At 50.4% G+C, this 17,837-nt stretch overlaps 1 protein-coding gene across 1 annotated transcript in view; it reads right to left on the bottom strand.

Annotated features, from left to right (window-relative positions):
- Window positions 1-10,747, bottom strand: part of LOC307246889 (NACHT and WD repeat domain-containing protein 2-like) — a gene marked incomplete at both ends in the record, with an annotated part of 40,635 nt that extends 29,888 nt beyond the window's left edge. Inside the window, 2 exons of the mRNA XM_080022928.1 lie at window positions 9,246-9,417; window positions 10,733-10,747. Coding sequence (XP_079879054.1) covers window positions 9,246-9,417; window positions 10,733-10,747 — 187 coding nt within the window. The remainder of the gene's footprint in view (window positions 1-9,245; window positions 9,418-10,732) is intronic.
- Between the last annotated feature and the right edge of the window lie 7,090 nt (window positions 10,748-17,837).

Genomic DNA, 17,837 nt, shown 5'->3' with positions numbered 1-17,837 from the left:
TCAGGCGTTATAATCATGACTTTGAAGACGGATTTGCGATTTCTAAGAAATTGGCAGCGCTACCCTTTTGGATGGCTAAGCCTGGATAACGCTGGAGACTTGCCGACGCTGATAACAGTTTTTGATATTTAAAATACAGTGCAGGCTGTAAAATAACCGCCTTCCCTTAAAGCTTCCCTTTGCAAGGAAAATTTCCTTTATCACGTTAGTACAAGGCCATCCTCACAGTGAACCTCTTAAGACTACTTTGGAAAGCTCATCTAGTCTTCAAAGTACTTATAATACCAGATACGTGTCCAAATATTTGTAAGAAATTAAATATTGAAGAAAATGAGAGTCAGAGTTAACGGCAAATACAATGAGGGGTACATAATCACCTTGCAGCTGGTCAAACGCTGTAGAGCTACACGTCCAAACTGTCGACAAGGTATCCAAGGCATTCCTCCCCCTTTTTTTTTTTTTTCCAGAAACCCAAAATCATAAATCATAGGCTACTCCTGAATCCTCTCATTGTTTGATGTACAAACGGGCCGTGGCCATAGCTGACGCTCAGAGGCCCAGCGGACAGCTCTCAATCCATTGAGGACGCACAGTGACCCGAGGGCTCAGGCCACGTTGGGAGGTGGTCAGGGATGCACGGGGCCACATGTGTACGAACGCACGTGTAAACCCAGCCGCATCGGAAGACCGCCTCATCAACTATTTAAGCAGGTATACGGGCTCGTGATCGCGACACGGAGACCTAAATAGCAAAACGGATCGATGTGGTTTCAGTACTGGCTTGCGTGGCCGCTTTGTCCATGATTCATACAGTATTGGAACCGGGTGAAATACGAGGAATATCCAGACAGTGGCGGTCCACCCAAGACTCGTTGAGACGCATTCTCAAGACATGGGTGTGAGCCATGAGCGGCCTCAGCTGGATCTAGACACAGTCTGGATACAATCTGGATCGACAGTACTAGGTCTGAACAGGGCCCGAGCGTCCCGTAGTGAAAGGCCCATAGCCACCCTTGTTGTGGTGTCCCATTTTCCTCTCCCTCCTCCTCCTCCTCCTCCTCCACCCGCCCCTTTTTTCTCTCCACTGTCTTCCAAATGGTTACGGTAATCTAGTCGGACAGGGCCAGTCCCTTTCTCTCTCTTTGGTGTGGACGGCAGTCAAGAACAGAACGGGCGCGGCGCAGGCCCGTGGGACGACCGGGCCGCGGAGTCACAGGCCGTCGCGCACGTGCACACACAGACACACACACACACACACACACACACACACACACACACACACACACACACACACACACACACATATGCACATACACATGCGCACAGCGCCCGGCGCACAAACAACCTCCCAGCTCCTAACCATGTTATACGCAGCATGACTAAAAGCAGGCACAAATTGGGTCTGACAAGTCCTTCCCTCCATCTATCTTTAGTAAGGCTTGAGGCAGCGACCATACACCAATCCCGCTCCGAGCTAGCGGGAGTAAAATGTCAAACCCAGAAACCCGTCGGCGGCCGCCGTTTGCTTCATCTGCAAACGGCGGCCGCCGACGAGCGGGGATTCTCGTCTCGGGGATTTCATTTGTCGGCGACTCGATTGAGGCTGCGTTTTTGGGGTTTTTTTTCGTGGCTGCGGCCGGTGTTTTTACCGAATGCTTGTTATGTGCGTAGCGAGTGTAGAAACATCTGAACCTCCTTCCCCGGCGCTCGAAGTGTTGAAGCGGCTTGACACCGCGCGACGTCCCTGTGTCGGGAATGTCAAGTCGGCCGGTTTGTACACAGGTACGATGAGATATGGCAGCTGGATGTTAATAGGCTAGGTGTGCGTTTGTGTATACGTGTGTGTGTGTGTGTGTGTGCGTGTGAATGTGTGTGTGTGTTGTGGACGGGGCGGGGTGTTGCGTCTGTGCGTCTCCACTCAGCAGACAAAGCAGCAGCACTTACGGAGAATCAGAGTGAAATGAAAACATTTATTTTTCTCAGTGGTCTATTGTGAAGGGAGAGGCAGATCAGGGTGAATACTGTGTGTGTGTGTGTGTGTGTGTGTGTGTGTGTGTGTGTGTGTGTGTGCGTGGAAAAGGGAATTTATCCGTGCGCCTCCACCTACCTGCCCTGGTAACAAGATCAACATTTCTCCCTTTCTCTTTCTGTCCTTCCTCTTTTTCCTCCCTGTGACTTCATTCTCACTGACCCCCCTCCCAATACCCTCCCTCCATCCCTCCTCCCTCCCTCCTCCAACCCTCCTCCATCCCTGCCCTCTCTCTCTTTTTCTCTCAAACTGTCTCCCCTGGGGAGAAACATGGCCAGTCAATTGAACAGATAACAGAACCCCCTCCTCCGCCCTCCCCCTCCCCCTCCTCCACTCCACCCCCTGCTTCTCTCAGCCTCTCTGGTTCTACACATGAAGGGAGCATCCGAGACATAATATATAGAGCTGGGCGATACATAAATATGATATCGACGTCCTGATATGAGACTAGATCTAGGATATGGGATATAAACGAACTTCATGCACCGCTCTAGCCGTTCCGATGAGGATGATTTCTCAAATATTCCTTGCGTATAAATATCTTTGCGTGATATAAGATTGCGGCGGACTCGAGGCGACGGGGGAAGTCAGCCCGGCCGACCGGCGCTCCGGCGCAGCTGTGCGTGGTTGAGCCGGCTGGCCGGTCACGGCAGCTGGGACGTTTCCCGTGGGTCTGTTTGTCTTTTGGCGTGGAGAGCCACTGAGCAGGGATCGCGGGGGTGCGCCCCCTCCAACCGAGCGCTCCGCAACGGGCACCGGTAAAAGGAGCCGGAGGTTTCTGTGTCTGCTTCGTTTCACCGTTTTTTTTTTTTGCTTTTTTTTATGACCTCCACGCCGGAGCGCTTTATGCCGAACTGTCCCCAATAAAACCCGCAGTGCCGGCAAACCTCCAGCCCAACCTGCGTCTCAAACCGTCATTCCGCCTGAACCGGGGAAGCGGGCCTGCTACAAAGATTTGATCAAAATCACCCAGTCCTCAGGGCCTACAAGGGCATGATAAGAAGAAAATACAGAAGCACAAAATCACAGATAAGGACAGTGTTAATTCACTACGAGAAGCCACCGCAGGGCAACGCCGGGACGAAAAACAATAAATAGGATTTCCACGCGGAAGCCGTGGCGGTTAGGTTTTTTAACCCAGACCCTGTATTTCCCCGCTGCCGGATGGCGGCCGCTCTGCGATTGTCCTCTCTGATTTCTGAGGCTCGTATCTGAAGCCTTGAAGAGAGAGAGCGAGGGAGAGAGAGAGAGAGAGAGAGAGAGAGAGAGCGAAAGAGAGAGAGAGCAATCAGCCTCGGCACGGTTCACCAAGCAACGCTCCAGAGATGCTTGGTATGCACCGCGAGAGAGAGACAGGGAGAGAGCGAGGAGAGGGCGAGGGAGTAAAGCGAACGAGAGACACGGAATGAGAGAGAGAGAGAGAGAGAGGGAGGGAGTGGGAGAGAGAGAGAGAGAGAGTGGCGGAGAGATTAAGAGGGGGAGAGAGGCCAGGACGGGTGAGGGAAAGGCGGGTGGAGGTAAAGAGAGCGAGAGCAGAGGGGTAATGACGGAGAGAGTGTGGGAGAGGAATGGAGAGGGCGAGAGAGGGGGTGAGGTAATGAGTATGAACATGAGCGAATGGGAGACACGGAATGTGTCTAAAGAGACAATTATCCGAGCGAGTAGCACAGCGTCCCACAACAAGACGGTCCAGGCCTGGTCCATTGGATGTCCCCTGATAGAACACATCTAACAGGCCACTGGTCTGGGTAGAAGCCCGGAAGAGCCTGGGTTCTAACCCCCGCCCCTTCTGCAAGAATCCGCCCCACCCAAGGCTCCTGGAGCAAGGCACTGAAACGCCGCCCAGCCTTCGGGGTCAGCGCCGTGCCTTTCCTGATCAGAAACGCCCTGTTTCTGATTACGTTTTCCCATTCATGTCTGCTTTACGCAGGGGTTATTAACCTTTGTGAATAATTCAATAAGAAAGATACGGAAAGGGTCCCCTTGTCGACGTTGCCATGTTTTTTCGATACGGCCATTCTGGAAGGGATCACACCCAACGGTCGGTAAGGCGCGGCCCAATGATAACTAAAAGGACTCCCACGACATTCCTATCGTCAGCGCGACCAAACGTTTCCCTGTTTCCCTGCACCGCGGTCAAGTCGGTAGTTAGCAAAACCTACATTCCACCAGCTGCCATTTAATTTGTGTTGAGTGACTATTCATGTAATTATGGTACTATCGATCTCACCCATTCTATTGATAGATAAAGTGCCATTATAAGCCCCATCGACAGATTGCCTAGAGCGGAGAAACGGCCCGAACCGGGGCTCGTTCCATGTGCCCTTTTCTTTATTTCGTTGTTGAGTACCAGCTCCTCTTAACGTCTCTGCACGGGCCTGATAGATACCACGCATGTATAAAAACAAGATGAAAATAGGTCAAGCCGGGGGAGCAAAGCGTCAGCAATTAACCAGAATTCCGTAACGCGTGCGTCAAGATCAGCAATGGCGCGGACAGAGAAAGAGAACGCCCGAAGGGCGAGGGGGCACGCTACGGGCCGACTGCGGCCGTGCAATTCACCCATCCACACCGGGGCCAGATGTTTGCAGGGAGACCTGCCCGTCACCGGAGCGTCGCTGAGCCGGAACGAGGGGGAGGACGGCGAGGCAGCCTGGGAAGTTAGATGTCACGCGTTATGACGAAAACCTGCAGCGCGCCGCGGCAGATGGCGACGGTTCGGCCCCTGGATGTAAACGGAAGCGACATGTTCTCCGGCGCTCGGGCTATGACTTCATTCACGCGTTCAGGGGACCACATCTGAAAACAACGCTCTTCCTAAATGACTAGTACACCATAGCTAGACTTCTAAAAAGCTTTAGAATTAACTACCGGACTTTTACAGGTATGTTTGAGTAGATTAAGACAATATTATACCGATTCATACCAATAACAACCGCAAACTTTCAGAATAAGCCCACCATAAGTTCCGGGCCAACAAAAAAGTGGAACATGTCTGAGGAGGCGTCGGAGTTTGAAGCCAGCAAATGAATAATTAGTATGGTGCTCTCTGACTACCGAGAATCTCTCCAAGTGATGAGGGATTCACATCGTTTACGTTCCTCGCTTTCAAAGGGTGTGAAGTGGCTCTTTTTGCCGGCAGAATGCCATCGTTCCCAACCAGTTCAGGGAGTTTGCGAGGCGAGTGCGACAGGGGCGGAGCCCGGCGGGGGCCGGAGTGGATGTAGCTGGGCTGTAAAAAAAAATAAATAAAAGGCTCTCCGGGGAGCTCCGAGACGTGACCGGCAGGCGCTGCCAAGCAGGTCGGCAGCACCGTCCCTCCACCCTCAGGAGGACGGAAGGAGGAGGGGAGGAGAGGGGGGGGGGGATCAAAGTGGAAGAAGGAGGACGAAAGGAGAATCAAGGAGGGGGGGTCGTCGTCAAACTTCACACGTCGCAGAATTCGGCCCCCGTCCAAACCCTCGCCCGGCGATTTGTGAAACGGCTCCGACCCTTCCAGCACTCCAACCACCCCGCCCCTCCGCCCAACTCGCCCCGCCTCCACCTCGTTGCCGGAGCTGAAGTGGAACAAAGAAATACAAAGGGAAGGGTTTGCCGGGCGACCCGAGTTGTCTTTGGGGCCCAATAGATTTAAACGGCTGAAAGTGGCTCATAACATGAGTCACAGCTCAAGCCCCAATATTCTAGTTGGAAAGACGGATGGAGCAATTAGGAAGAGTGAGAGAGCGACAGAGAGAGAGAGAGAGAGAGAGAGAGCGAGAGAGTGACAAAGAGCGACAAAGAGAGAGAGATAGGAGCGTGTCTGGAAAGGTTTTTCTGTTGAAGGTCTTTGAAAAGCCCGGCCTCAAGACGGGCTCGAAAGGAAGGTAATAAAGTGCACGGGGGCACGGGGGGATAATTGGGATGAAATTAAATATACCTGGAGGTCTCGGCGGCGGCGGCTGCCGGGATTGCGACGCGCCGTGCGCTGGAGGGCCAGCTGATGATTTCATGCAGAGCATCTCCTGGGCCTCGTGCGCTAACGACTCCAAAGAGCCGGAGCGTCGGCGAGGCCGGAAGCTCACAGGTGAACAACGCTCCAGCCATAGCGGTAATGGATTCCTTCTAATAGTGTTACACACACACACATTAACTGCTCTTGGCTGCTCTCTACCGTGTTGCTGCCGTCTGGCAACTGACAGAAGGAGATAGCGGTGCTTTTAATTGATCGACCGCACCCCCCCCCCGCCGACACACACCCTCGCACGTGCACACACACCGACGCGGCCGCCCAGCTGAGCCCCCCACCCCCAAAAAAATCCCGTTGATTCATTAACGTGACGGCAAATCCCCTATAATGTGTTGTTTGGATGGGGCCGTCGAAATACGGGTCAATATATTCCGAGATAAAACGTCGCGAGCGGGTGAAAACCCCCGAAGAAGACGCGCTTCCGAGTCGCAAACCGCCCACAACAGCAGTCGAGAGAAACCCCCCCCCCCCCCGAAAGAAGAGCCGCGAGCACTTCCCCGGACTCGGAACTGCACACAGAGCCGCGAGCGCCGCGCCGCAGATCAAAGCGCAGCGCCCGTCGCCGGCTCACAAAGGGGATAAATGAATCAAGGTGACATCGCGGCGGTGCGGATGTGACGGCTTTCGTATTCGCCCTCGCCCACACTCCCGTGTCAGGAGAAAAGTGGGGCGGCGCACTTTGGTGCAACGCTATCACCCCGCTGACACAACGGTTGCGTGGAAGTCTCTCAGAGAAGTGATGTCACATTTCCTCCGCAGTTCAAAAAAAAAAAAACGAAACGAAAAAAAACCTGGAATTCACACTCAAAATACAGGAGATTTCCTCCCGATTCTTTTAAGATCTCGAAGATGGCAGCTCAACATCCACGGCACGGGGCCTGGTTTAGTCTCAGGCGACACCAACAACAACAGACCCAATCGCCAAACTGCCGAGTGCCTCCCGAGACTCCGGCCGCCGGCAGCCGAGCGCCTCACCTTGGTCGCGGACACCGGCATTGTTCTCGAATTGCGGCGGGGGAAACAGAGCCCCGTCGACCGCCGCGCCGCGCGGGCTCTGACCCGGAGGCCGTTCCGACAATCGACACCGCGACGACGCCCGCTGCGCACAACGTCCCTGTTCAACCCGGGGGGGGAAAGCGGCGCCGATGAGGGCGGAGCCGCCGCCACGCCGCGGGGGGGGGGGGGGGAAATACAATCAATTCACATTCGACTTAAATATCATAGGCTTCGGAATATCACGTTCCGTTGGAATCGTCGCCGTCCACTCCTCCCTGGGCGGATGTGTTCTCTCTATTACGGTGGCTCTCTGGGGAAAACAGAGGTTGGGGCGGTGTCGGCGAGACGCATTGAAAGTTCCCCTCTGAGGAGATTGGAGAATCAAGGAGGGGAGCAGGCTGGAGGGAACCCCCCCCCCCCCCCGGTGGAAGAGAAACAAATATATATGATTTGTGGTTGAGGCTTTTCCGGACACGGAAGAGCAGTTTGGCTTGATGGAACTTTCTTACCAAACAAAGTTTTGGTAAGTCTTCCGAAAGCCGCTTCTTCCCGCCTGTCCGACTCAGGGTAGGCAGCCGGTGAGGCGCTATCTCAACTCCGTGGGTGCGTGGGTTCAGGGTTTCAGTTCGTGCCACCATGGTCAGCGGAGCTTCTGATTGGCTGACCGCGTCCACGCGTCTCTTCCTGACTCATATTTTGCACTCCCCCTGTGTTACCCGTGGGGGTTTTCTCTCGGGATTGTGCTTTTTGTTTGTCTAGGCGTCTCCCTCATGTTCTCCATCCCCCTTCTCTTCTCACAGACTTTCACTTTTAAGCTTTGCCCGTCGAGCTTTCTGTGTCTCTTTCTTTCCTTTGCTTTTGCATGTATATTTCCCTTCACAGCTCTTTTTCGTTCTTTGGTTTCTATTTTCACACATGTGACGTCTGCAAGTGTGTGTGTGTGTGTGTGTGTGTGTGTGTGTGTGTGTGTGCGTGTGTGCTTGTCCATTTGTAGCAGCGGTGCGAGGAAACCCCTCCTGGAATCATCACTGCCCCCGGCGACGTGCAGACAGGCAAACTACCCCGGGTCTACAGGTGGTGGGACGGAGCCGCGACCCCCACCCACGCCCCGGAATAAACCCCAAATACCTTCGGGAGAAGGAAAGCATTTGAATTTGTCTCGGTGAACGGATTCAAATGGCGCCAATGTTTTTTTATTATTATTAATTGTATTATTATTATAATTATTATTTTTCGTCCAAACACTCCACCGCCCTCCTCCACTCGCTCTCCATCCTGCTCAACTTCCCCCTCGTCTTGTTTACTCCACTTTTAGCGAGCCTATTTTTATCCCCCCTCCCTTTGCCCAAGGGGCGGATTCAAATCCGGGAGTTGCAAACTGGGTGCCCGCCTTCACCACCCTACACCGACTCGCGCTCGCTTTGTACCGCGACTCCAGAGCAATATGTCGATTTGTGCTCAACATTGCACAAATGTCGCTCTAATTGCCATTTAAACGACAGCCAACAGGATGGCAATCACTACGACGGATATGTTGCACCAAAAACGTTGCAGTGGAACGACGTCCCGTATGAGTGATTTAAGCCTCGGATGGAGGTGGACACACCTTACAACCAAAAAACACCAGCGAAGTCAGACCTATCCTCAGTATTGGAGCAATCGAAATCCCACGATTTAACACCCGTCAACAGTCTAACAGTGTTTTCTCTCTGGGTTATTTGTGGCCGTTGTGTTATTTTGGGGGGGGGCGGGGCGGGGTGGATCAATGTCTGTCCTCGTCTCGAAAGCAGAGATCTGGTAATGGAAAATATATTCAGGAACATAGCCGTGGATGGTGCGCCTCAGCTACAGTTATTTCGTGCCTCAAATGCATGAAATAACGTTGAGGATTAACTATGAATCATTTTCCGGGGGACCCCCTGGAGCCTCTTGAAGGACCCCTGAGGGGTCCGGACCACCCGTTGAGAACCACCGCCCTAATCCACTGGAAGTAAAAAAAAAACACATGGAGTTGTACCAGATACGGTCGTTGTATCATGTCCTTACACGCCATGTTTTGTGACATTATAGCTCATTATGCGTCATTATGTGACATATGTTCTGTGATGTGTTATTGCACATTTTATTTGGTGTCTTTAAGTAACACCGACATGACGTTTTATTTTACATTTCACGTGCGTTGGGGTCCGGGGAGGGGGACCAGGGTCTTACCGTCGGGGTTAGAGCAGATGAAGACCCTGACGCTGCGGCCGGTGGGGACGTGGTGCGGCGGCAGCGCCAGGACGTTGCCGCTGATCGCCGCCCGGCGGAGCGCCGACTCCCGCGGGCACTGCTGCCTGCTTCCCACTCCCGAGGGCCACATGGGGGCCGACTTCCAGCGTGGCTGCACACACGCACGCACGCACACGCACGCACGCACACACACACACACACACACACACACACACACACACACACACACGCACGCACGCACGCACGCACGCACGCACGCAGATGGCACGCGTTAACCAAGGGCGCACACTTTACATATGGGCAGATATGCACGTTTACGCGCAAACTGCTCCATATTAACCATTTAGTATACAGTACATAATTTGGCATACAAGTATATAATATGGTATAGAGTATATAATATAGTATACAGTATAGAATATGGTATACAGTATATAATATAGTATACAGTATGGAAAATGGTATACAGTATAACATAAAGTATACAGTATGGAAAATGGTATACAGTATAACATAAAGTATACAGTATGGAATTTGGTTTATAGTATATAATATAATATAGAACACAGTATATAATATAATATAGTATACAGTATCGAATATGGTATACAGTATATAATGTAATATACAGTATATAATATGATTTACAGTATATAATATAATAAAGTATACAGTATATAATATGGTATACAGTATATAATATAGTATGCAGTATATAATATAGTATACAGTATAAAATATCGTACTATATTGTCCATATAGTCTACAAAAACGCATTCAAGTTTTTTTTCAAGTGCAGGGATGTAGTGACGAAATCACATGCGTTTATGAGAGATTCATGCATTCATCATAGTAACATAGTAATATAATAATGATAATAATAGAAAATTGGATTTTACGCACAGCCATGTCGCATGCGTCACGTACACAGAGGCACAAAAGCATGCATGCAAACATAAACACAACAACGAAAAAACATACACAACAAGTCAACATGACGGGCAGAGCAAGCATCGGTCAGAGTCCCACCCCGGAGAAGATGCTTGCAGAGCGGGGAGGGTGAAGCTGCGAATAACCGGTGGATGGAGGGTTATTCCGCCTGGAGGTGGGGAGGGAGGTGGAGGTGATGTGGAGACGCGCAGGTTTCCCGGGAGTTGGTCTGATCCCGAAAGACGTTCTTTTAAAATATTGGGAAACCAAACGAACAAAAATAAAACGAAAACAGAAATACCACACCCAACAGAGCAAGGGAAGGGGAAAGTTTTTCTTTTTAGTTTTTTTTTTTTTTTTTTGTAGTTTTTTTTTTTTTAGTTTTAGTCCACTGTGACACTAGATGGTGTTTCCTCTGCGAAAGGGTGATGGAGAGGAGTAGGAATGATGCTGATGCTGAGGGGGAGGAGGACAACACCGCACTTCTCGCCGCCGCTGCCGCTGCCGCTGCCGCTGCCGCTGCCGCTGCTGCTCACATTCATTCGCTTCATTTGGGAGATGTCCGAGCGTCGATCCTCCGGGAGAAGCTGCACGCACGGCGGGGACGCCCATCAGAGGTGATCCGGGCCGGGAGGACTCATTCCCCGGAGACGGTGCGACGGACGCCGCGGTAGGAGACGAGAGCTCCGCTCCGCATCCTCCTGGAGACTGAGCCGGAGCAGCGGAGGAGGAGGAGGGAAGAGTCTATCACTACATCCCTCCCTCCACCCCCCCCTCTCTCTCTCTCTCCCTCCCTCTCTCTCTCTCTACTCTCCTCTCCCCCTTCCTCCCTCTCCCTCCCTCCCCTCCAACTCCCTCTTACTTCCCCCTTTCTGTGTCTCCCTCCCGCAACCCCCCTCCCCTTCTAGGTCTCCCTCCCCTCTCCCCCCCACCCCCTTACTCCCCTCTCCCTGTCGCCCCCTCCTCCATCAAGTAGGGGTAATGGAAATAGCAGTGGAGCGGGCGGTCAGCGAGGGACTGGACTCGCCCTTTGCTCCAGCTATCAGAGCACAGGTTATCGGTCCACCCACCCACTGCCTATGGGGGTCTGAGTTGGGGTTTAAGGTGGGGGTTTAGGGTGGGGGTGCGGTAAGACGCTATCATTTCGAGGCGGCCGAGTTTTGAATTAATTGCCCTATCGATAAATGTACCTCTGCTTTGCAGCCGCTGGTTATTTGCGCTGGAGGTTTAAGTGCATTGGATTTGTACTAAACATAATTGATTACTGAGCTGTTCTGGAGGGAAACGCTGAACCATATATATTTTCCCCCTTCTCCTCATCCTCCGCTCCCAGTGTGTGTGTGTGTGTGTGTGTGTGTGTGTGTGTGTGTGTGTGTGTGTGTGGAAGCCAGCAAGCAATTCTCCGAATCTGATGAAGAATGCAGTTTGTCGCCGCGACCCAAAGTTCACCCTTTTTTGGTGATGGTCTTCTGGTTCGCCAACGCTTTAGACCGTCATCTAGGTTTTTTTTAAACAAAGGCTATTCATTCATGTTGTTTGGATTTGTAGCCCATGATTTGTAATTATAAACATTAGACGTATTAAACAATTACATTTTACTGTAATAAATACGCCATCGTGAGACTTTTCTAATGCCTCATATATGACATCCTTTAAATTAAAGTAATAGTGGACTCGCTGAGTGTACTGATTTCTGGAAAAAAAAAAAAAGCACTGACGAATCATTTCACTATTTCCACTGACCAGCCCAACACTCCAGTAGTTTCCACTCACGGTTCCGTGCCGGATCCGGTGGACGACCTTGGAAACCTGTGGTGTCGAAACGATCCTCTCAGCCCGGAGCCCGCGGGACCGGTTTCGACCTTTCTCCGCCGGATCCTACCGCCCGGGCTTTCTCATCCCGACGATATTAAAACCGAACGCACCTGCGCTGGATCAGCGAGCGTCTCCGGCCGGCAGCGGGAACTCTGTTCGACGCCACTGGACACGGGCGGCTTTGACCGCTGTTTGGCCCCGGCGTCGCGTGTTTGGGGCCACAAGGATTGTTTTATACCCACGGTGTACCTGTCTGCGCATGTGAAACGCATACTTACTCATGCATGTGCAGTTGCACGTGGGTCTATCTAATTCGACCCCCCCCCTTCGACTCCTGTATTACTCTGAGCCCCGGTGAGTCACCGCCGTGACGAGATGCGATCTGTCACCGAGAGACACAATAACAGAGGACAGACAGTGGCTGTTCACTTTCACACATACACGCTCATCACACACACCTTCGCGCACGCGCAGGTGCACAGGTGACACATACTGTACAAACAACCGTGGTTACAATGGGAATTCGTTTCCAGCGCACAGGCATATGCTGGCGTTATGACCTTGCACACACACCGACGCACACGCTCTCACGTACACACAAACGGGCCGACACGTGAACAAGAGCCACGTCTGCACCCCCACGCGATCGTTACCAAAATACCTGGAGTACAACACAATGGGGATTAGAGGGCTGTGCCGGGAGAGGCTCCATTCACAGATCTCCGCCTCCGATCGCAGATCCATGCCAACGTGGGAGATAAATGTTCGGCGATTCATCCGGTTTTACCGTTGTGTTCAGGGTTTCACGCCTCACACTCCCTACACATGCACATGCAAACACACCCATCAGAGAAATGGCTTCTATGGCTTTCTATAAGGGAGATAGAGCACAGAGGACATGGTGGATGGTGGAGTCAGATTAATGTTAAATGGTTGTTTCCTATGGAATCAATTTCATTAATGGTTAAAATGTAAGCACCTGTTTACATGGGATGTATTTGTTAACCAAATGCTATTTTCAATCAAAATGATTTTCAAACATTTTTTAAAAAACCTTGTGTAAATCTCTGCCTGGTGAGCGATCTGCATGAGTGAATGCAGGAGAGCTCCTGCTCCTGTGCTCCTGGAGTAACCCAAATGAGCCGGGCGCTCACACATGCTATGAATTCTTCAAATCACAACTAAGTTACGTGATGCTCACATATCCCACGACTCCCTAATTTCCCTCTGTGATATAAAAGAATAAGGCTATCAGATTGAATAGAAATCTAGGAGTATTTGGCTTGGTGGGATGTGTGGGACTTAAACTGACTATTAGCCACAACAGTGTTCCAATCAGCTTGCCAATAACACTTCCCCCTTTACCTTTTCACTGCCAGACATGGGATTAGAGGGTGGCAGTTAACCTCAAAAATAGCCAGCAGCCACCAGCTACCACTGAAACCTTCTCCTGGTCGGATCAATTACTACCTACAACAGATGCCATTGACATCTATTCAGAGGCTGTGGATAATGGAGGTTTTCACACTCTATGTACTGATGCCGTAAGGGTCGAGGGCACGCAAAGCCAGACACTATCACATAATATCTACTTAATATAGAGGATGCTAGAGCTCAATGCGACACCAGAGACGTTTGGGTGAATCAGCACCCTGGACAGCTCCTTAGGATGCCGCTATGGAAGGTGCTGCAGGGCAAGCGGCAGATCAGCTAATGGCCGCTAGATGCTGGAAACAGAAAACCCTCCGAGTGAATGGAAGTCAATGGAAAAATAAGACATTTTTCACAAGAAATGCAGAGTCAATGCATTCCTGGCCCCGACTCTGACCTGCCAAGACGACGCCGAGCGTAATGCCAAACTCGAGTGCCTTTGTCCATCCAGTCTGCGGCGAGGAAACTGCAGGGAGCCCCAAAAAAACATAAAAATTGTGTGCCAGATGTCTCAGTCCAAACGCCATCTTACATGCGGTCTCAATTATGTTGGAGATGGAAGTAAACACTCGTCTTGCTGAACTCAATGGAGGAGTTAATTTGGCCGGTTGGAGGATGTGGACAGTCAGTGCTTGGATCCAGGGATGGTTTTCTCTCTGTCCTTTGCCTTATTCCCTGTCTCCGGTCCTATTCCAAGGGGATTTGAGTTCTTCTAGCTCGTAAACTCATCATTCTCTTCACGGTGTCTCTTTCGACTCGTGTTATATTTCCTCCCATAGTTCACAAGCCCCGTCAAGTGCCGCTGTATTTGCAAGCAAATTTCTTCCAAATGCTCAGGTGCCCTGAAAGGCTGGAAAGATGGATGGCATAATTCCACCCCTCGATGGCACCTCCTTTGAGTGACATATTGCTTAGTCGGAAACCAGGCGGAGGTGATGGGAGGGAACCCGCCCTGTCACTTCCAGTCATGGAGCCAACTTTTTAGGGCTTGTTGGAATTCGGAACAGGAACAACGATGGAACCTCGAGTGAAACACAAAGTTCAACACAAATAGGAGGAGTTGTTCTTCTGTGCTTTTCGTTATTGGAAAATCCCTCTCACACCTGGAACAATATGTTAAAGACGATAAAGCCACATGCCTGAAAGGACGTGTCACAAAACATTTTTTTTTTACTTTTGCAAAACATGCGTGTTCCTTCCAATTCATTGCAACGGCTTCCACCGTGGTGGCCTTGGAGCTAAATTGAGAACCGCAGCAAGGTGAATGAATTGTTTCTGACATCTGATCAAAAATATCCACGATCCCCACAATAAGTATGATCCCCACAACGGCCGGCGCACCCGTCAAATCTGGTTCCGTCCTGGAGAGACGCGGTGAACCCTATACCCTACTCTTGTCTGGAGTCCCCCGGGACAAGACATTCAAAAATCCAAATGCCAAAAAATGTAAAATGTAAAAAAATGTCAGCCATAATTAAACTCCACCTGAGGCCATTAATAGCATTCTACAAACATGACGGCGGCAAGGCGAAAGCTCGTCGTTCTTGGGAGTCTGGATCCGCCCGCTCGGTAACTAGAACCGCTGTTATCCCAGGTCGGCCGGAGTTTGAGAGTCATTTTGGCTGTCATCGCGTCACCTTTATGCCCGACAAGAGCTTTAGGAGGCGGGGTTATTTCTGGCGTTTTAAGGCTACGTCAACCGTGGCACCTTTCAGCGCCCGCCAATTAGCGGTTTGGTTGGCGTTCCCGTCGTGACCTTTGGTGTGTAATTGATTACATTTTTTATGCAGGTGGGAAAAATGCGGCGGTGACTGCCACACATACACACACACACACACACACACACACACACACACACACACACACACTGGAAAGAAAGATTACACCCACGTCCTAATTCTTCGTAACTTGACCCACCTGACCCCGTAAGAAGTCCCAGGCGGCCGTTGGGAGGGTGAATGCCAGTAGCCGTACAAGCTCCAGGCCAGTGAGAGGTGTTTATAAATGCTAATTAGCTCGCCGTGCTTGTTCCAATCCCTCAAGAATGACAGGGATGCAAACATTTTGGTCATTTAAATATTCACAACCCGAAGCTAACAAACAAAACAACAAAACACAATTCATACGTGTTGCAAAATGCTTGGCATATTATGATGAGATGAGATCTACACTCACTGAGCACTTTATTAGGAACACCAGTACACCTACTTATTCATGAAATTATCTAATCAGCCAATCGTGTGGCAGCAGTGCAATGGTTAAAATCATGCAGAAATAGGTCAGTAGCTTCAGTTAATGTTCACATCAAAAAAATGTGATCTCAGTGTTTTCGAGCGTGGCATGTTTGTTGGTGCCAGACAGGCTGGTTTGAGTATTTCTGGAACTGCTGATCTGATTTTCCAAGCACAGCAGTCTCTCGAGTTTACTCAAAACGGTGCGAAAAACAAAAAAAACACCCAGCGAGCGTCAGTTCTGCGGGCGGAAACACCAACGGCCAGACTGGTTGGAGCTGACAGAAAGGCTACGAAACTCCGATAACCACTCTGTACAAATGTGGTGAACAGAAAAAAACGTCTCAGAATGAACAACACGTGGAACCTTGAGGCAGATGGGCTGCAACAGCAGAAGACCACGTCGGGTTCCACTTCTGTCAGCCAAGAACAGAAAGCTGAGGCTGCAGTGGGCACAGGCTCACCAAAACTAGACAGTTGAAGACTGGAGAAACGTGGCCTTGGCTGTTGGTGCCAAATTCTGACACTACCATCTGTGTGCATCAGCAAATGGAGATGGAGGTTGGGTCCATGGAGATGAATCCATGGACCCAACCTGGCTTGTGTCGACAGTCCAGGCTGGTGGTGGTGGTGTAATGGTGTGGGGATGTTTTTCTTGGCACACTTTGGGCCTGTTAATACCAATCAATCACCGCTTGAATGCCACAGCCTATTTGAGTATTGTTGTTGACCGTGTGCATCCCTTCACGGCCACAATTTACCATCTCCTAATGGCTACTTCCAGCACGATAATGCACCGTGTCTCAAAGCAAAAGTCATCTGAAACTGGTGTCATGAACGTGATGATGAGTTCAGTGTTCTTCAGTTTCCTTCCCAGTCACCGGGTCTGAATCCAATACAACACCTTTGGGATGTGATAGAACGGGAGATTTGCAGCATGAATGTGCAGCAGACAAATCTGCAAGACCTGCGTGATGCAATCACGTCAACATGGAGCAGAATCTCAAAGGAATGTTTCCAACATCTTGTGGAATCCATGCCAAGGAGAAGTGAGGCTGTTTTGAAAGCAAAGTGAGGCCCTACCCAGTATTACTATAGTGTGTCTAATAAAGTGCTTAGTGAGTGTATATGAGATATGAAGAACTATATGGGCAGCAGGTGAATTTCAACTATGATTAGCGCCAAATTAGAATGTTGTTATACTATAATAGTGGTATGTAAAGCTTGTATCGTATAAAGCATGGGCCTTTAAAGCCCTTGACGACTGCAACCATGCTAAAGGACATCAATTAATTTATCTTCACTTGTATACTGAAGAATAGGTTTCCCATTTTTTTACCTATTTTTCAAAATGGCGAAACTATCCTTTAACAAGTTAACAATACATGTGTATGACATTTCAGCTAATGTTATGCTGTTCTTTTAATCAATTTAAAATCAATAGTGACAATTGGCTTAATCAATAAATTTATATATAAAAAAAAGAAAAACATGAACCTGCACTGGACCTGAAAACCTACCATTGGAAAAATGACGCCTCAATACTTCAACAATAGCGTCTGCATTAGCGGTGAGAGAAAATCATTTTGAGGAAACACTGTGAAATACTGTACAGCGTCTGTGTTTCCCCTCATACTCAGACGAAATGCCAAGCTTCCATCTGTGTGGACGATGGAGAGGAAGGAAGATGGAGAAAAAGAGAGCGCTGTGGGGGTGGGAGTTTCCAAAGCCAGTCGCTGGAATTATCCTTAATACGCGGAGGCCGCTCCGTAGACTTGACATTCACCTCCCTGTGCTTTGAAATATATCGGCCACCTATGAAAATGGATTTAGAGAAATGTCCGCCCGTAGGCAGGGTCGCTTTTCCCATTTCCTCGCGCAATTCTACTCCCCCCGATCGGTGCGGAGATCTCCCGCCGCGACAGGAGAGGGGGAATAATAAATCTGGTGAGAGTTGCATTATTTATGGCCAAAATGGCGGCGGCCACACGCATGCTTTGACATGTCACATCCGATGAGGCCACAGCCGCGTGCACACTGGCCCCGGGAGACGCGGTCATGCACCCAGCGCGTAGGCATGCTCCGCAGCGTCATGTATGCAGCGGGCCGGCGGATCACGCCCGCACGTATGTCGGCGAGGGCAAGCGCAAGAAAGCTCCAAAAA

Source organism: Zeus faber (assembly GCF_960531495.2).
Source record: "Zeus faber genome assembly, chromosome: 22".
NCBI classification, from domain to species: domain Eukaryota; kingdom Metazoa; phylum Chordata; class Actinopteri; order Zeiformes; family Zeidae; genus Zeus; species Zeus faber.
Note: the sequence above shows the minus strand (reverse complement) of the source record. Positions and strands in the feature narration are given on the sequence as shown.